General features: G+C 42.8%; 1 protein-coding gene across 1 annotated transcript in view; it reads left to right on the forward strand.

The window, feature by feature from the left end:
- Nucleotides 1-57: 57 nt before the first annotated feature.
- Nucleotides 58-20,315, forward strand: part of OGFOD3 (2-oxoglutarate and iron dependent oxygenase domain containing 3) — a gene marked incomplete at its 5' end in the record, with an annotated part of 41,458 nt that continues 21,200 nt past the window's right edge. The window contains 5 exons of the mRNA XM_084298330.1: nt 58-349; nt 7,261-7,336; nt 8,306-8,348; nt 14,502-14,566; nt 15,190-15,246. Of these exons, the coding sequence (XP_084154456.1) occupies nt 58-349; nt 7,261-7,336; nt 8,306-8,348; nt 14,502-14,566; nt 15,190-15,246 (533 nt within the window). The remainder of the gene's footprint in view (nt 350-7,260; nt 7,337-8,305; nt 8,349-14,501; nt 14,567-15,189; nt 15,247-20,315) is intronic.

Consider the following 20,315-nt stretch of genomic DNA (forward strand, 5'->3'; position numbering starts at 1 on the left):
GGGACGCCGAGCGCATCGCTCAGGGAAGGGCTTGAGGGAGGGCGGGGAGGGGGCGCGATGGCGGCGCAGCGCCGAGCGGGGCCGGGGGGGGGCGAGCGGCGGAGACCGGCGGGCGGCAAGGCCCGGGCAGGCGGCACGGCGCCGGGACGGGGCTGGGCGCTGAGGGGAGCGGCCCCCGGGGCTGCCCTGCTCGGCTCCGCCGTCCTCGTCGGCGGGCTGCTGGGCTGGAGCCTGCCCGGCGGCCGGCAGGGAGGAGCGGAGGTGCTGGCCCGCGGCAGCGAGGCGGTGAGGGACAGGTTCGTGGAGGTGGCCTGCTCCGGGGACTACGGCGCCGGCAGGAGGTTCGAAGGTACGGTGTGAGGGACCCCGGGGTGCAGGTGTGAGGTATAGGGTGTAAGTGCCAGGTATTGGGGTGTAGATGCCAGGTATTGGGGCGTCGGTGTGAGGTACTGAGGTGTAGGCGTGAGGGACGAGGTGCAGGTGTTGGGTATTGGGGTGTCACTGGGAGGTATCGCGGTGTAGGTGTTGGGGTGTAGACATTGGATATTGGTGTATCGCTGTGAGATACTGGGTGTAAGTGTTAGGTATTAGGGTGTAGGTGTGAGGTGTTGGGGTGTAGGTGTCAGTTGTTGGTGTATCAGGGTGAGATATAGGGTGTAAGCATTGGGTATTGGGGTGTCGATGTCGGGTAGTGGGGTGTAGGTGTCAGGCATAGGGTTTAGGTGTTGGGTCTTGGGATGTAGGTACAAGGTACAGAGTTTACGTGTCAGGTATTGGGGTGTTGGTGCAAGGGACCCCGAGGTGTAGGTGTTGAGTATTGGGGTGTCGGTGTGAGATACTGGAGTTTAGGTGTGAAATATGGGGTGCCAATGTTGGATATTGGGGTGTCACTGTGAGGTATTGGGGTGTAGGTGTTGGGTATTGGAGTGTAGGTGTGAGGTATGGGCTGTAGGTGTCAGGTGTTGAGGCACCAGTATGAGGTATGGGGTGTAGGTGTTGGGTATTGGGGTGTTGGTGCAAGAAACCAGGGTGTAGGTGTGAGGTATGGGGTGTTTGTGTCACATATTGGGGTGTGAGGGGTCTACTTGTCGGGTATTGGGGTCTACCTGTCAGGTATCGGGTATGAGTGTCACATATTGTAGGTGTGAGGGGTCTACCTGTTGGGTATTGGGGTCTTCCTGAGGGTATTTGGGTGTTTAAGCCTCTTAAACCCAGGTCACTGTGCTTCTATCAAATACGTGGTCATTGCATGCATTATTTAAGTCCCCAAATGTTCAAATCTCTTGGGGCAGCCTGAGAGATCGCTTGAGAACCCCGCATAATTCTCTCCTGAAGCTGCTTTGCTTGGCCTGCGTGAAATCAACTTTTTGCTCATTTGCTTCCAGTACCTTTCTGTGCTCTGCTGATCCCTGTAATAGACTCGTGGGTGACTTTGTAAATGTTGTACAGGGCATGAAGTGGAACTAATTTAGGATACTTGTGCAGTTAGCGTGTGGTGATAGCACAAATGCCAACTTTTGATATTCTTGAGAGGCGTGATGCTGCCTGCAAAGCACATCTCCTCCGTCTTTGGGTCTCCCAGCTGAGCCTGTTTTCTGTTGAACTGGTATTTGTCTCCCCAATATGTGGTTCTTTTGAATGTTGATGCTGGATCTTCTAGAGAAACACAAGATTTTAATCTGCCATGATGAAAAGCAGTGATTCTAACTCTGTCTGCAGCTGAAGAGTTGTACTGATACCCTTCTTCAGATCTGTAAGTGTATCTGGATGAACACTGAAGTGGCACTGCTGGCAGAAGGCAGATCAACCCTTGCTTTTTGTCAGCCTACTTGTACGTCTAGCTGTGTGTTGAACTTGATTGGTGAACTATTCCATGTAGAAAAAAATGATCTTTTCTGAGCTAGCTGGTAGTAAAACCTGTTTCCTTATCTGGTTCGTCATGTGGCTGACAAATTGTGTGCTGGCACAAAGCTGGAGGCAGCGTGGAGGCTACAGCAAGCTGCTTGGAGCACAGGATGAACAATTTCCTGTTCTTCTGTTCTTCTGCAGGTGCCAATGCTGGTAGGAAATGTTCAAACTGCAGCCTGGATGCGCTGCCCCGAGGTAACTGCCCTGGCACTGTGCAGGTGGCTGGTCCTGGAGCTGCTGGTCACAAGGTTGATAACAAAACAGAAGATGATGCAGAGCCTGGGGTCAGAAAGGCTTTTCCAGTGCTCTTTTGATACCATCTTGGAGATTTCATCTCAAATGTTCTTGAGGCCAAGGAAACGGCTGTCAGGAAGTTGCTAGTAAGAGAGCTTCCTCAGAAGGAGGACTTTCTGGCTTTAAAAACAGGAATACATATGTTGTGTTCTAACTTTCTGCAGTTACTATAAGGAGAAGTGCCTGCTGGCTTTATTTCCATAGTCCCAAGGCCAGGGAAATATGTAGCGTTGCTGCAGATGTGGTACTTCTAACTGAACTGAGGCTGAAACTGTTCTTGTTCTGCTACCAGGGCTTTGGCTTATCAAAATAAATGCCCCAAACCCACAAAACATAATTTCTTCTCTTCTCTGATTTTCTAGAGCAGTGTTCTGAGCTGGAGTCTTGTGGTCGTGGCAGCCTCTGAGTTCTTTTCAGCATGAGGAAGAAAGTTGAAGGATACCTGTGCCAAGGAGGAGGAATGGATGCGTTCTCTGTTCTTGTGGTGTGATGGGGAACAGACTGCAAATGCCAACTTCGGGGCGCAGTGTCTGGCTTTATCTCAAATGACCAATAAAATTGGCATCAAATCCAGGAACGTGATGGAAGCTTTAGGGGCAGGGAGTCGTTTTTGAATGCTTTTGGGCTTTCAAAGTAGATCTTTGCTTGTTTCTCTTTAGCTTATTGTGAGTTTGATTTTGTTTTCTAGCGGATGTTTTTACGTGTGTTCCCCTGCATTATACTTCCAGAAAGAGATCCGTGTTGGTGGTATCAGAAATGTGCGAACATCTGTTGTGTTAGCAGCCTATTGAAGCTGTGCTCAACTTCTCCCGTTTTTTCTCCTGCCTTCTGCTCAGCATCCACCAGGCGGTGGTGAAGAGCCGGCCGAGCCTCGCTGCTCCCTGTTCCACACGGGGGCTGCTGATAACTCAGGAATAAAATGCGCCTTGTGCTTCTCTGCCAAACTGGATTCGTCTGCGGAGCTTCAATCACTTCGTTGGAAATATCTATTCAGTGATAGATAGAAAGCTTTTAATTCTGTCTTCACTCTGGCTTGAAATCTGCAGCTGCTGGCTCTGTGTTGGAAGGAGGCACGTTGCCATCGTCATTCAGCGTCTGCTGCTCGCAGTAAAGTTTCCACAGCTCAGATGAGCTTTTTATTTGTGCACCTGTCCCTGCCCCACAGTGAACCAGTCTGAGCTGTGAGTTTGCTTCAATAGACACCAGAATTGGTGCCGCAGAGCAGAGTTCTTATGTCCGTGGTACAGCTCAGCAGTAAACATGCTTCCCAGGAATATAAAATCTGTTATTTGTCAGTGGCTGAGCACTTCACTGATTGTGTTTGCAGAAGATAGGGTGTTCTGTGAACAGTCTCATCTGCGTTCTGAACCCTGCTGCCAAACCTTGGCTGCCTGAGATATGGTTGAGCACTTAAATCTGCCGTGGCTTCTAGTGGGTCTGATGAACCCCTGCACAGTCTCGTTTGTGTTGATGTTGTGTCAAGGTACAAAGCAGCTGTGATTGCTGCCCAGAGAAAGCTCTGAGATGCTTTTCCAAAGACTAGATCAACTGATGTGGGAAGCAGAATGTGTGTAGCAGAGGCACCTGGACTGCTGGTGTTACTATAGGAATGTCATCCAAGCAGCCTTTGCCTCTCCTTGTCCTGCTTGGAGCTGGATTGCATTAGTTGAGCATCATGATGGGGCTTTTTCTCTTGAGAATCACCCCAGCCTTGAAAGCAAATGGTGCTTGGGCAAGTATCTCTGCTAAGCAGAGGGCAAAGGTGCTTGGAGTGCTGTATCCCCTTGTTATGGTCTGTGTGCTGAATGGGAACAGGGTCTGCAGGGAGAATTTGTGCTTTTGTGTGGTTCAGGGTGTGCCTCTTCTACCCTGACTGACAAAATACCACTCTGGGATCCAAAGCTGAGTAAATTATTAGATAAATGAGTGATTTTGTGTGTATGAGGCACAGATTTGCAGAAGCTACTGGATGCTTTGTAGTTCTATACTGAATTTCTCCTGAGTGCAGCTTTTCAGAGTATGCTCTTAACACTTCAGTGCTCTTGTGCGTGGTGGTTTCTTAGAGGACAAAGATGACATGCTAACATTGTTTGTCAACAGGCAGACTCTTCTGGTCTTTCCTTAGCTTACATCAGTGTTTGTGCCTTCCTCTCGGTACCTGACTGACTTTATGCTGGACTAGCTTTTTGTTTTTCTCCTCAGGTTGGAAAAGCTTCAGCTGTCTCTTTCAGAGCACCTTCTGCTTCCACCAGCGGCTTTGTCAGCTTTCTCAGAGCACGTAGACACGTGACAATTGTCTTCTGTAAAGCTGTGGTTTTGCTAAATCTTGGCTCTCTACTACCAGTCTTTCTAAACGGATAAGTCCTGTGTTGTTGCTTGCAGCTGGAAACAGAGCACACGTCTCGTCTGAAACCACAAGTCTTTGATAGTGCCCTTACTGGAGGGTGTCAGTCAAGGAAAACTATTTAGATGGGCTTGCCTTGGATTATTGAAAACCTCCTTTGCATGTACTTTTTCCTATGTGTCTGTCCTTGAACATGTGCTTTTCCTTATCCCTAAGACATTTTTCTTTGCTTTTCCAGCATTAAAAAGTCCTTTTTGATGACAGAAGGAAGGTTGTTCCCATCCTTTTCTCTGTACGCTGAGGCAACTTCATTGTTTTTCTGTATTCAGCTTTCTCCAGAACTTCTCCTTTCTTGTTTCTGTATCAGTTGGTTACCTCGGTCCTTTTCAATCCAATCCTTTTTTTTTTTTTTTTTTAAAAGGACAGTTCAAAAATAAAAGAGAAATGTGTCTTTCTAAACTTGTGCTTGATAAATGTGTTGATGTCTTTATAGCCGACAGAACCTTAGGTAAATTGTGGAATATGTCTGTTACGTGGTTTGTGATTAATCGTAATTATTGGGCAGATCTTTAGTGAGTGGATCGTATGGTTGCTACCTAAACATGTAAATGTTTTCAGTTCTGGGAACCCAAGCTGCTTCCTTTGGGCTGTTTCCGAAGGCATATCAGTAAGGTTAAAATTGGGTGATGGAAGCTGTTACTGCCCTGGCTGTTTCTCCCACTCTTTGGCTGAATATTTGCTCGTGTAGAGGCAGAGATGTCTCTTCCTTCTCAATAAGCTCCTGAGCTGCTTTTCAGCCTGGCATTCAGCAGTGAATAACTGATTTTAATCTGCCACTGCTGTTATGGCACAGCAGCATAAGATGTGTACCTTTTTATTTTTGGGCAGCCAAGAAATAGCTTGTGGTGTTTGCTGCCTACTGCTTGTTGCCATTCAGAACAGCTATGTCCCATGCTCCAAAGGAATATTGCATTTCCACTGTTGCCATTTTTACTGCAAGGTCTGCAGTGTTTAATTGGTAAGCGTTCAGTTTTTGGAATTACAAGATTGGTAAACACTAGAGTTTCCCCAAAACCTGTCTAGCCTTTCTGGTTGCAGAGGGGATGAAGTGTGCCTGAAATAGGTGTAGAGGGTTCCCTTCCCTCCCCTTCCAAACGTAAAACTTAGAGCAACTTTTCCCCCTGTAAAGCCCTGGTGGGTTTTTGTCTGTTGAACTGTGCCTTTGGGGCTGGTACTGCATTGCGAAGTGCTGTTGGCTGACATGCGAAACTGTTTCTGAAGAACAGCATGCTTCGATTCTGCTTTTTTATCCTTTTGCTCACAGGGTCAAGAGAAGAGAAGTGATGTGGGGAGCAGTGGTTCTGGTTCAGCCTCTCTACAGCGCTGGGTTCTGTGCTGCTGTTGCGGTATGGATGGTTGGCAGCACAATCTCCAGCATTATTTCAGATTGCACGTTTGCTAGGTTGTCTTCCAATAATTTAGTACGTGCTCCCTGGAATTTGATTCTTGCTTGAGCTGACCTCAGGGAATTGTTGCCGGTAGTCAGAAAGCGCAATGACTTGTCTGGGTTGTAATCCCCCTGGTTTCCTGACCTTCATCTGCTGCTGCATTTTTACTCCAGTGGCTTAGGAGGAAAAATCTCTTTTAGGAGCATTCAGGGACCCAGTGTTGGCAGCCTGCCCTCATGGTGACAGGCCCAGGAGGGCAATCTGGGTTTGGGACTAACTGGGGTCTGGCAATGATGGATGGGGAGCCGGAGCAAAGCGGGCTGTATGTGTGCACCCAGGGGAAGGGAGGGACATGCTTCGGGTGCCTCAGGGTTCAAACACTGCCTACTGTGGGTGCTTCCAATTTAAACACAAGTCAAATGAGTGATTTTTCTTTTCCTGAGCAAGGAAAAATGTCCACACTTGGGTATGTTGTTGTCAGCACTCAGCCTTTTCAGCCACGTCATCGTCTCACTGCTTCTCTTTCCTCCTGAAGCTCTGGTGAGACTGGAGGGATTTGTGGTGTGCTTAAGGCAGCCAGAACACGTCTGATAAGGCAGGGTGTGCATTCCCGTAAAGCTCTTGTGCTGTGGCAAGATTTCATTCCATCACTCCATGGTCGTTGTTATCATTAGCTGCTTTCGATCAGAGCAGACTGATGCTTTTGACTCATACAGGTGATTTTTTCCCTCTGTCAGTAGTGCTTAAGCCTCTCTCCTTTGTTTTGATGATCAAATAATCTTTGAAGAGGAGTTCAGTTCAGCAGCAGCAAAGTGTGTTGGCAGATGTCAGCAAATGCATTCTTTCAAACTTTTCTGCAACTTTACATCTATAAATGGATCTTCCCCAGAAAAGTGCCAAATGCAGCATCCCAAGGTCTGCAGTGGCTCAGAATTGATCTTAGCAATCCTTCTTGCCTGAAGGCTGGTGGACCAGACTTCCAGTTTTATAAGAAGTTACAAAGAATCATAGAATACCCCGAGTTGGAGGGACCCACAAGGATCATCAAGTCCAACTCCTGGCTTCACACAGGTCTACCCAAAAATTCAGACCGTATGACTGAGAGCATAGTTACGTAGTGTATTCATTGTGTATTCTTCACCCGTAAGTCTTGCTGTTGGCCTTTTTCCACAAGCTTTTAATATCAAAGGTTAGATTTCTCAGAAAGGGATTTTAAGTGATTTTATTGGAAAGATGATAATTTTCTTTCTTCTCTTTGTGTTGCAGGGTGCACTCCCAGGAAATGTGGAAGAGGTGTAACTGATGCAGTAATAACAAGGGAGGAAGCTGAAAGAATCCGTAGGTAATTTTTCTTTTAGTTTTTGAATTGTAATGTGCAGAAGAAGCAGGGCCGTGCTGACTGTGTGCCAGTATTTCAGGTGTAGCACAAAGCTTGTTAGCTGAAGGAAATGGTTTTAACTGGTTAAAGCTTTGAACTTCTATTTTAAAGCCATTTTCCTCTTCTGCTGTAGTGGAGGCTGTTCTCTTTCACACAGAGTCTGCCTAGCTCTGTGGGCATGTGGGTTGTAGAGAACAAAACTAAATGGTGTTCTCTGAATCTCACATTTTTTGAACAATTTCTACTTAGTCTTCTGTTCCAATTGGCCTTTAAAAATGGAATGAACAACATAAATCTCTGTTCAGCTGAGTCGCTTTATGGGTAATGTGCTGGTGCTGACCCTCTGTGAGCACAAAGTGGTGAATTTTAATCAAAGAGTAGGGGGCACTGTCAAATTCTTCAGTTAGAAGTTATCAGCCTCCTTGAGTGTGGTTTGCACTTGGTGATTATGTAAGTGGAATTTCACTGTAACACTCTCTGCTTCAACTGATGTGCAGCGGGCATAGAGCTGTTCTCTGGGCTGGCCCTTTGACTTCAAACTCTGGCTGGACTCTTGTTTTTGATAAAGTATCTTTGCATTATGTAGGTTTATTTGTACTGCCCTGAGGGATCAAGTTCTGTGGTGTTTTTGTTTTGTTTACGTTCAATGATGCCCAGAATGTACTTGAAAGTCAGTGGTTTTGTGGGTGTTGTGGGTGTTTATGGAGGGGGCTACAGGTTCAGAAATGTTCCACAGTGCAGATACTCTGTTTTCATGTCAGGCTGCGTGATTCAGAATTTCAGATAAATGGCGGCTTCTATTTTCAACTCAGTTGGGTTATATCTGATGCATTAAATAACCCTTACTGGGAAGTTGTATGCTGTAAATAATGATATTACAGGACAAAGTAATCAGATTCCAGTTCTCATCTGAGGTTATTGTTTTGCCTGCAGAATAGCAGAGAGAGGACTGTCCTTCGGAGGATCTGATGGAGGGGTGAGCAGTGTCCTGTTACTTTTTACATTATCTTACTTCCAAGGTGATCTTTGAGATTATAAATGCATTTTGGGAGCTAGAGGAGATAATACAGAATTTTTCCTTCTGCTTAGGTATGGGAAAATTGTCTGGAAATTAATTTTCTGTCCTTTTGCTAACACTATAAGTCATGACTTTTTCAGTACTGTTCACACATTTCCTATTATTAAGTTAGTATTTCTATGTCCTCTCTTGAACTGGTTTTGTTGGGTGCATCTGGAACCAGTTGCTATAGCTGAACTGCACAAGTTTGATTTTTTTTTTTTTTTTTTTTTGAGAAACCAAATCACAGTGGTCCACAGCTATCATGTAAAGATGGGTTTCATGTAATGACAAAAGGCCTCATGTAACATCTTAAGCAGAGTTTTGAATTACATTCTTTAGAAGTGAAAACAACTATTTCTCTTTAACAGGCATATTTCTCTTAATTATTTCTCCCCCTTTGTTCTCAGGTTGTTTTTGTGTATGAACAGAAACTGTTTTGTATTTGTAAACATTAACACTTACTAAGGCCTCTGCTGAATTAGGGTATTTAGTACAAGAAAAGGATAAAGATTGGAGTGGAAAAAAGAGACTTTAATGTCTTTGTGACTGCTTAAAAAGATCTGAAAAAAAAACACAACTAAGCAACTTCGGTGGTGTTACCCATCTGAAACAATATCTTTACAATATTTAACATTCCCTGTTCGATTCAGACAGTGTCTCTTGGATATTTTTTCAGTTTGGTGGTTGCACAGGTTGCCATTCTGCCTGGGTTACTCAGCCCGTTGGGACCTCCTGCTTAGCTCCTGTCGTTAGTGCTGTCAAGACTGTTTCCTGTCTTGTTCTTTTGGGACCTGCATGTGATTGTCATTAGACTTCCACAGGGAGGGATTAAGAAGGGCAGTGTGAAACACAGGGACAGGTTCAAGGACTTGGACCACAGAGAGCTGGGGCCAGCAAATTGGGGAAATGTCCAGAGACCTCCTGGAAGAGACCTGAAGGGAGGTGAGCGGCTGCCCAATGCTCAGAGCTGGGCATGGGGTCCTGAGCTGGGTTACTTGGACAATGAGCTGGAATCTCAGCCAAACATACAGCTGTCATCACATCACTCTGGAAGCATAATTTTGTAGTTTTTTAAAGGAGAGGGAAACCAGGGGAAAAAGATTCTTGTAGTAAACTGCTGTTGGTCTCAGAGAAATCTGGGCTGTGATCCAAATCTTCTCACGTTTCTTGTAATGTGGGAATGTGAGAAAGTTACTGCGTGCTGCTACTCCTTAGGGAAAGCTACGAGAAGAGTTGTGTAGTATTGCATTGAAGGCTCATCCAAAATTGTGGACAGACATCTCAAAGATGCTGAAAACGGGAGCTGAACAGTATTTCTTGGGGCATGTTTAGGACAACCTTTTAAATATGGACTCTTTGTCTAATTTATCATATTTATTTTTTTTTCTTTCATCCCCAGTTCTGTATTTTTCTCTTTCTTACTCAATCTGTGTTCTTGTATTCCCCATGTCATGGAATGAATCTGCTCCTGATAGTGCAGTTGTAGTTCCCAGATCTCATTAAATAATGATTGATGTGTGCTGATAATGTGTAGATGATTTTTTTTTCTTTGCTTAAGCCTTTTATTTTATTTTCATATCTGTCATCTACATAGCACACAAAGTGTTTCAAGTCTTAACTTCATCCAGTGACTTTACCCCTTTGCCTCCTAAGCTTCAGTTCTGTTGGATTAGATTTAGCTTGTTGCTTTAAGGTTCTTAGACTTTGGAGTGTTTGGATAATTCTGTCCAATTATGTCTTGTTCTAATACTATTTTTTTTTCTTAGAACTTCCTTAAATAATTTCTCACATCTGCTCCTTAATTCTTCTGAATTCTTTCTTTAGCCAACTTGCACTCTACACTATTCCAAGTGGAATGTCTTCAGATTTCTACTGGGGTGTAGACCACATTTTAATTCTCCCCAATTTCCTCCTAATGCCTTTTAAAGCAGCATTTTGGTCTGTCCTATTTGTGTTTTGAATTCACAGAAGCATGTGTCTAATGTAATAACTTAAAGAGCTAATTTTGCAGCTTGCAAATCTGTCGGTTCTCTCCCTTTGTTTGCTACTCTTCCGGCTCCCTTGGAGGACTGAAATGTAGTGCAAACCCTGGTTTCGTTCTCCATCTTTTTGTGTTGAGGAAGTCCTGGCCAACATCTGAACCATTGAAGTCTCCCAGCAGTCATGCCCCAGTTGTCATGCTGAGCTTTCTTTCCTATCTTCCTTTATAATTGCTCCTAGATTAGTGTGTGTGCAGACACACGCGTGCACACTTGTGTGCTCATGCACACGCTGAGGCTAGAAGACACGCTTGTAATCTAAGTCTAACTTCCAACAAAATACAAACGGGCACCTTCCCCAGTGCTGTACCTCTCCCCCACGTAGGTCTCTGTCTCTGTAGCTATAAAATAGCTTTTTCACCGCGTTCTGTCTTTCACAGAAAGTCATTTGCACTCGTTCTCTTGCTGTTTCTCAACTTACTTTTTTCCCCTCTTTATAAAGATAATGACCTTTCCTTTTTTTCCCGACCTAGTATTTTCTTGCATGCAGTCCCTGCTTGCGTTGCCAGCTTAGTCATGACTCATTCATTCACATCTTTGTGAGTGCTGCCGTCATAACGCCTCTCCAGTGCAAATAAACTCGACTCATTTACTATCAAAGCTATTGGCATTTAGATAAAGCCTGATGGAGGGGAAAAGAAAAAACAAAGCACCTTGGTGCAGCCAGTCAGCTGCAGCCCTCTGCTTCCTGTGTTGCTGCAAAATTGGCAGAGGTAGCTACCTGAAATTCCTTTTTGCAGGGAAAATTACATTTCTTAATGACTGAAGGAAGCAAACAACATATGTAACTGTGATATCAGACAAGGGTGTCTGATGTGGGCCCACGCACAGAATGGTGTTTCTACAGGTAATATCGCTCCTTGTTCTGCTTTCAACTCTCCCAGCCAAACTAAAGTCCTCAAAATGCTGTCCCTTCTGAATTTTCCAGGGAGAAGGTACAGCCTCTGCATGGTATTTATCCTTCCACACACCTCTGCTGAAACCCCAGAGTCTCATTCCTTTTTGCCTCGCCTCCTGTCAGGGGTAGCTGCCAGTTGGTGTGTGGCAGTGCATCTTTCATTTCCCTTTGTTTCTCTTACTGTCTTGCTGGGATTGTCTGGAGCTTGCTGTAGGAAGCTGGGGAGGGACCAGTTGTGCCTACTCTTTACCTAGCGTAAGACATCACGGCCAAATATTGATTTAGTTTCCCAGTAATAAGCTGTGCCTCCAGCACTTTGTATGATTTGGTTTGATGATTGGTTGCATTTGTCTCATAATTAATCAGCCTCTCTCTTAAGAGGCATTACCTGAAGGATGTAACTCTTGTCCCTCTACTCTGGTTCCAATAGAGAAGGATATTTAAAGGTGTTGCTGTTTCTGAGAGCCTGTGCATGGCTGCACACAGGAACCACAGGTTTGCTGCTGCCCAGGAAGGGTGGCCATGGAGAGCCTTCATTGCTCGTCCCTCTTCTCAGCTCGTATAGGTGAGCGTTCCTACAGGAGGAGTGGGGAAGGGTTTGAGCTCTACAGGCTTCTTTGCAGGCAAGTGGAAGCAAGTTCTGCAAAATTCTCTTTTGGGCACTTTTTTTTTGCTGTTTTCTTCCAGAGTCTCACCTAAAGCTTTTTAAGCGGTGAAGGTAGAAGTGGAATCACTGTAGCAGTGCAAGTGTAGTTGGCAATCTGTTTCAGTGAAGATCAAAGAAAGGGCCTGTCGTGCTCCTCAAGACAGGGAAATTGATCCTTTTTGCTATATGCTGAGAAATGGTGGCTATTTCCATATCTTTGCTGGATCTGTTTTACAGTGAGAGGGTGGAGAATATGAGACTAATGATACTTAAGGTCCACAGGAACATATGTTTTAGTGTTTTTTTCAAAGGAAGTTCATTCTCCTTTCTGTAGGAGCTCTGTAACCGTCTCGGAAATAGATGTGTGAATATGTGTGTTTGCATTGTTCCTGCTGTCTTTAGATAAACTTTGTAGAGCTTTCAACTGGGGAGCAGTGACCTGAGCTACTGATGACTGATGAACCCTTATCAGGCAGCTGAACTTGAAGTAATGGTGTTGACAGAAGCTTCCACCAAGGTATTCTTCTGAGTGTGGAAAATGGTGCTGAAAATATTTAATGTGCTGAAATGGCAGAGGCTAAAATAAATGCATTTCAGTTTCTTTCCAAGGTAGTTGTTAAACAAATAGCTGTGTGCTCACATGTAATCAACTCCCCATCTACATTTAGCGTTCAGATGTTTTCCCCTGTCTGAAAGGACCCTGAGGAATATTCGATCATCTTGAGACTTCATTTTCAGTCTTCATCTGGCTTTGTACTGCAGCTATTACCTTTTCAGCTGTGAATATCTTCACTTCTTGTGGGAGTTTTGTATTGATCCACTTGGCCATTTTGGATTTTACCACATCACTGTGATCATCTGCAGCTTGAGGAACTGAGAACGAACATGGTTTACTTCTGAAGCTCTAGTAAAGCTTATTACAAGAGCTGCTCTTGAACGAGTGTGAGATGACTTGTTTCTGTAACAGTCTTCTGCAGCCTTTGGAGAACTTCATTGAGAATGGGAGGTCTGAAAAGCTCATGCTGTGTCCATTTAAATAGCTTGCTACTGTACATATTTTTAAAGGTTCAGGGATAGGTGAAGTGATTTGGGTGCATACATTAAAAGAAGGCTGTCAATATCTCTTTTAAATGGAGACTTCTGTGGAGTTCTGCTATTTCAGTTTAGAAGCTCAAAGCAATTGAGCATACAGCGGTTTTCTTTTGCTCAGATTGTCTTGGTTGTTTTTTCCAAACACGATCCAGACGAGGAGAGAGAAAAGGGCTTTGAGGGCAGGGGTAAATGCACTGCAGCACTGACATGTAAGTGCACTGATGATTTGGGCTGCTTGTTCACCAGCCTGTCTGCTTTTGGGTCAAAATACAAAGTGGCTTCAAATCAAACCGAGTATTGTGCCAGCCATGCCCAGAAATCCTTCTTACTGGTAAGATGGAGGTTACCATTCTTTCCAGGCAGCTCACCTAATCATACTATTATTGTTTTGATTTTGTTAGAATAATGTGGATGGTATGTGGTGCATCAAGAGATGCCAGATCCCAAGATGAGAGTGCTTTTTCCAGGATATTGTACATCAAAGAGGTCATTCTAATTTTGGTGCCAGTCAGGTTAATTAACTGTTGCTACTTGCTATTTTCAGTGTAGAAAATAAGGCTGCTATTAAGAAGGTATACTTTTAAATACTGTTTAACTGATGGGAAATTAGGCAATAAATATGTCCCTTGCTGTCCACAAAATACATACAAACATGTACTTCATTCAATTCAGGGAAATATTTTAGGGTCTTGAGATGTAGCTCTCTACCATAGCAAATCTGAATACTCATCTTTAGCTTGGTCTGGAGCTCAACAGAAGCGTTGGGCTTGAATCAAGTGGAAAAATGGATTTTTTTCATATATGAAAACCTTTCACTCCCTGGTTTTATTTTACAGCAGTTTAGAAACTGGGAAAAAAAAATGGCTCTGCAAGCCTTAGAACTGTAGTTGTTCTCTTAAGCAGATATTTGTGTCTGTATTAAATATGAGAGGTATACAGGAACTCATGGTGAAGAAGTTTTACTAACAAATGCTGGGCGAGTTAAATATTAGTGCTGTTATTTGAGCACTTCACAAATATTGGAAAATTAGTCATCTTTGTGTGGAAGGGAAATGTCTTCAAGAAGGGATCCAGGAACAAGATGTCTTACCCTTAGTCCCTGGAAGACTGGCAGTTCTGTATGTTGGATTTGAATGTCGGCAATAGTAGTCCTATAGTAGTGCGTTAGCCATATGGTACCTTAATCTTTTGTTAATTTGTAGAACAAACAGAGGGAGGCTTGCAGTTGTAAAGTAAGCATTAATATTTTGAACCCGAAAGCTAGAAACTAATAGTTTTGCTCGGGAGTGTATGGAGAATGCGAGCCAGCTTGGGATATTTCTTGAAGGTCAGTGATAAATAATGATAAAACCTTCTCGCGCTTCTTCCTCTTTAACTTTTGTTTCCTTTCCCAGGCATCAATTTTGGACTTGCATTCCGGAGCTCTTTCAATGGGGAAACATTTTGTTAATCTGTACAGGTAAAGTCGGGCTGTGACTTGCTGCCATTGTTACCCTACAACTTCAGTACTCTGAGCCGTTTCAGATTTCTCAAGCCTTGTGGACTGGGGTTTTGAATGACCAACTGTAGAATTGGTTAGGTTCATCACAGTTTCCATGGCTAGTTGAAAAGCTTTTGTGGCATGAAAACTGGAAATAATACCTTATGTTGAACTGAGCTCTCTGAAAGCTACTATTACCTTTATTTTTAGAGTTCTTGCACCAGCAAATAATATGTTTGGTGGATATTCCCCCCCTACCTTTAAAGTTACAGTCAATAGATTGTCAGCAGTGGAAAAAGTCAAATATCTATACTTGTTTTAAAAAATCTGAATCCATGTGCTTATTTGTGATGTGTGATGGGACATTTTTCATGCCTGGGGAATTCTGTTATCAGTTGCTGTATATTGATCCCTTATCTTTTAATACTTGATCTTTGAGCAATGCTTTGGGAATTTCACACTCAAACATTTGTAGGATTTTTGAGTTGGGTTTTAATACGTGGGTTGTGGGGAAAGCACAGATGGGGAGAGAATACAGCTTGGTATGACTCGGGCAGTGTGATTCAGCAATGCCCATTTTAGAATGTTGATTCATTTTTCAGGTACTTTGGGGACAAAATTCAAGACATCTTCACAGAAGAGGATTTTGCATTATATCGGTAAAAAATTTGAATAACTGTAGGATGAACTGCAAAACACAACTTGTTTTTTTTATAGAGCGTAAGCTGTAATGGGCTTGTCCTATGTGATGGATTCAGAGTTGCAATTGAACTTGCAGCTCTAAGTAGTAATCTCTGAGAATTATGATATCTTAAATTTAAAGCAGCTGGTGTTATTTCAGTTCCATCACCAATGTCAGACTAATATTGATGGTGTAAATGGACTCTGATGATGGCCTCGCCCCATGTTTCACTTGCAGCCTAAGGGGTTGACGGTTGATGCCCAGTTTTAGCATTTGCCAGTCCTGCAGACCTGCAAGCAAACAGAGATGCTTTTCTGAGTTTTGGTTATTTGCTGGAACGTGTCAGCTGAGATATGAAGTACTTTAACTGGTATTTCACATCTGTTATCCAAGAGGTGTTGCATTAGATGATGAAGACAGTCCCATCCTATTATCACTTCAGGAACTTGTTTTTTGGGGGGCAAAGTGTAGCAAAACATTAAAAATGCTAAAGCAGGAAGTGGAAGGACTTCAAATTACTAATGTTCTGGCTTGAAAAGTGGAGCATACTTTCCCCCGATGAAGCCAGAATATGAAGTAGGGCTATAATGTAATAGCTTTGGCATCTGATGCTTTTAGCTTTCTGTAGACCTGCTCATATACTTAACGAAGACAACAAACAAAACGAGCTCCATGTGTCTGAAGGTGTGTTGCCAAAGTTTAGGATCAAGCATTCTTTGTTGACTAGAGACAATAAATCTTTAGTTAAGCATTTCAGTTGCTATCTCATAATTTAAAATGTACCTGGCTTGAATATCTTAAAGTCTAAAGTTAATTTTTTTTTTTCTCTTTTTGTCATTTTTTCTTGCATTTGTGAAGGAATTTGACCTCCCTCTAGTGGTGGAAGTAGTATGAAGTAGCTAAATGCATTAATGGATAGGTACATGTACATTCCATACACCCAGCATATCTTATTCATTTTATTAGTTATAGGAATTTTGTCTAAAATATTAACCAATTAGAGTTTATTACTTAGCCTAAATATTTTTCAATACCGTTATGTTTAGGGATGACCATTGTTCAAATGTGTTTACTTCTGTCCCACAACTCATCACAAAAATGTGACACTGATTATTACTGAACTTCAAATGCGTAAAGAAAAATAGTCTCTGCCTCACCAAGATAGTGGGGAGTAATGCGAAAATAATAGTCTTTGTGCTGCCTGCTGTTCTATAGAAGATCAAGGAATCTGCAGAAATAATACAAGTGTATGGGGAGGTGTTGTCTTACTGCAGATTATTTATGTATTTCACATGAACAGAAATTCATATGAGTTATGGAAACATCGAATGTTTCTGACCCTTATATTGTGGGGTGAGAGCGCTGCTGGGGAACATCAATATTCCATTGGTTTTGCATGCCAATGCAGGGGATGTTTCAGGCTGCTGGATATGAATCCCATACTACGTATATTAAATGCTTTTGTTCGTATTAATGGCAGTGCTTTAACACCGACTGTAGTGCCTTATGTCTTTCATGAATGGTTTTATGCTATTCTTGGGAGTGTTTATCTTCATTACTTTTATTTACCTACCAAGATCTGTTTAAAAATACACTCTTGAGAGATATAACTAGATGTAATTCATGTCTGAGTATTACTGATTGCAACAATAACAAATCTGAGTAGGCATTCTTAGCCAGGAGGCTGGTTTCTAAACTGTCTGTGTCAGAATTATGTTGCTTCAGAATCAATTATGCTTTCTAGGCTGATGCTTTATCCTCCACCTGACAAGCATATTACAGCAATTCCTCTTGTTTCACATAATAGATGCATCTTTATCCAGAAGAGAGACCTTTAAATCTGCGTGCTTGTTTTAAAGGTTGTGACTTCAGCAGAAAATAGCATCATCAAAGATTTATTCCAAAAACTTTATAACTTATTAAGGCACAGACATGGAATGAGCAGAAGGGGAACTAATAGTTCGCTTTCTTCCTTTATTTATTTTGCACATCTGACTTCTGCTGGAGCTTTCTGGATATAGAAGAGCATTGCATTGCCTGCTTCTGCTGCCTTTGGTGCTTTTCACTGGGAACAGTGCATAGACATTGACAGTGGGCTAGGGAAGCTGTGTGGTTTCACAGAGCTTTGTGAGTGTTCCTGTCTCTGTGCTTGAAATCTTGTTTTCCACGGTGCTTTCTTTTTGCTGGCCTGACAGAGATTGTATCTTACAGAAATTTTCATGTGACACTTCTAGTTCTTCTCAGTCCTTGCTTATGTGGCTGCTGGTATGTTAACCTGGCAACTCTGCAATCTAGTGAACATCCTTTCCCTTAGGTTCTGTGTGCCCTAGACTTCTAAGTGCTTTATTGACTAATCTTCTTTTTTTGTTCTTCCTGATTGCTCTGATTGCAAAATAGTTTTTGTACACCACTTTTATACAAGGTGATTATGTTGTTTTTAGTGAGTGGTGTTCTGCTTTTCCCCAAGCCTGGCTGTGCATTTTGATAATCTCCAGTGACTCTGTGAAAATGTTCGATTGCTGCTGACAAGTGCTGCGAGGAGTCAATTTTTTTTTACTTACACTGACTGGATTTGGTACTCACATACTTATCACCATAGCAGAGCTGGTTAGTGCATCCAGTCAGAACCAGGTTAGACCCAAAGCAGCGTGAATGGTAGAACAGCCACAGTGTTTATGAAAATGAATGTTTACATTTTTACTGCACTGGGCTCATTCATTGCTTCCTGGATAGCACTTTCTCGACTGAAATTTCTTTGGCCTGTTTTGCCTAGGCTGTAGAGAAGAGCTGTAGGCTAAGAAGAGTGACATTATTACCACTTTTGAAAACAACTATATGCAGTATTTGGCATAAACTGGGCACAGAATGAGTTGAAGTACATAGATGCATGTGTTTGGATACATGCTCTGTAGTAGTTTAGGGAAAATGTTGACCTCTAAAAAAGATGTGCCTTTGCCAATACAGCAAAGTAAACATTTGATTCCCATTTCATTCCGTGAAGGACACACGAGATACCTTATGGAGTTCGTGTTTGCAATGATAAGTCTGTCAACCTGTTGAGGACTCCTGCGGTGGGGTAAATGTGACTGTGTGAAATGAAGGGCAAGCAAAGCTGTCACAAAGCACCCTGCAAAGCATATGTTGCACAGCACAGTTAGCTTTGCCTTTGGCACTTAACTTGTAAAAGGATGTTTTTTTTTTTTTCATATTTTACTTTAACTACAAGCTCAGATCTCCTTGTCTTTAATTGCAATAGGATGATGCAGCGTTTCCAGTCAGATCACCTTCTGCACCTTAATCCCCTACCCCCATTAAGTATTAAGTTTGGTATGTAGCTTTTTAAAACTTAATTTGAATTGCAGCTACTTGTATTTGACAAAGGAAGAACTTCTGCTGGCTATTCACAGGCAATGAGAAAGTCTTCTTTTGCATCTTTTCATTTTTCCTTTTTAGCTTATAGGATCTGTATACTTTTTTTTGTCTCATCCCACATTATTAGAAAGTGAGTATTAAATACCCTACATGTAGAAATAACATCCGTGAGCTGGCTCAACTAGGAATTTCCTGGAGTTTTGCTGTATTTTGAGCAGTATGGTATATACTCAGCAGGAAAAAGCATTTAGACACTCAAAGGTATTGCTGTTTGGAGCTTATTTCCAGTAAATTTTTGCAATAAGGGTTATTTGTTCAAGTGTCAGTGGAAATCTGCAGTTTATTCAATACTCGAAGCCAATAGCACATGGGAATAAGAGGCCAGCAGTGTGCTTCCACACCCAGAGACCAGCTACGTGGTTATTGCTAGGTCAACTGAAGGCAGGTGCTTTCACGAGACCAGGATAAAAGCTAAATCTATGCTGTTAAACCTGTCACCTCAACTCCTTCATTACTTGTCTCCCCATTTCCCCTGCCTACTTAATTTATAAACAGGAAAGAAGTTGATTTTGAAGCATGTGCTAACTTTTTCTTTGCGGCGTGCTTCAACTTTGAGCTTGTTTTCCTCTTCTTCTGATAACCCACTGGCCGGTCCAAACCAGCTAGGCTTTTGGTGGTTGTTTTTGTGTGTCAGGAGACAAAAATGTTGTGTTGAGGAGAGTTTTGTTTCCTGCTTGGTTTTGCAAAACATCCAGTCTTGCCTGAAGCTGTTGCACATCTCAAAGGGAAGCGCGGCTTCAGCGGAGCCTTATAAACACCAGGCAGCAAATCTTAATAGAAAGTGTTTGAAAGTGGGAAAGGAATCAACCTAAAAGAGGAAGCGGTATTGCTTAATGAGCAGTACAAATGCTGGAGATTTAAAGTCGTGTCAGGACTGTGGCACAGCTACTTGCAGATATATTCCAGCTGGCTGATGCTCCTGGCCACCCGGTGTCAGAGCTGAGGAACAGACTACTTTAGTATTTGCGGGTTAGGCTATTAATTCTTCTGTTGGGCTGTTCAAAGCGCCTGATTCCTACAAATTCATGGTGAAGTGAAATGAGTAGCTATGTCTGATGCTTTTTGGGAAACATAAGGCAGCCTCTGTTGAAGTCCTACTTCTTGGAAGGAGGACAGAAAGATCAGATACCCACAGGCATGAGAGGAAGGACTGGGGACCCACAGATCCTTTCCTGATGTCACTTTTACAACACTGCCGTTCTGTAGCTCTCAACTTGAAACCTCAGTTTCTGCATCTGTGTAAATACCTGAAAATCTCATCTCTGAATTTGCTGGTTTTCATAGTTCACAACTGAAGTAGTTTGAATTGACACATGAAAGCTATAAGTTTTTTAACTGGTTTTAAAACAGGTTAAAAATCCAAACTGTATGCCTGTTATTGATTATTTTTTGGTGGGGACAAGCTGTGAACAGGATGAGTAATTAAGCCTTTTTTTTTTTTTTTGGTCCTTGTCTTCAAGAGGTGCCTTTCACAGTTCAACACGTAGGTCTGTTTTTTAGTTCTGTCACTTCTTGTCAGTCACTGTTTGAATTCCCCAGAGGAATACTTGGGAAATGGTTTCTTGTAAATTGTGCGGAAGTTCAGTACAATCCAGTAGAGAAATGTCTGACACA

Source organism: Netta rufina (assembly GCF_964035555.1).
Source record: "Netta rufina genome assembly, chromosome: 19".
NCBI classification, from domain to species: domain Eukaryota; kingdom Metazoa; phylum Chordata; class Aves; order Anseriformes; family Anatidae; genus Netta; species Netta rufina.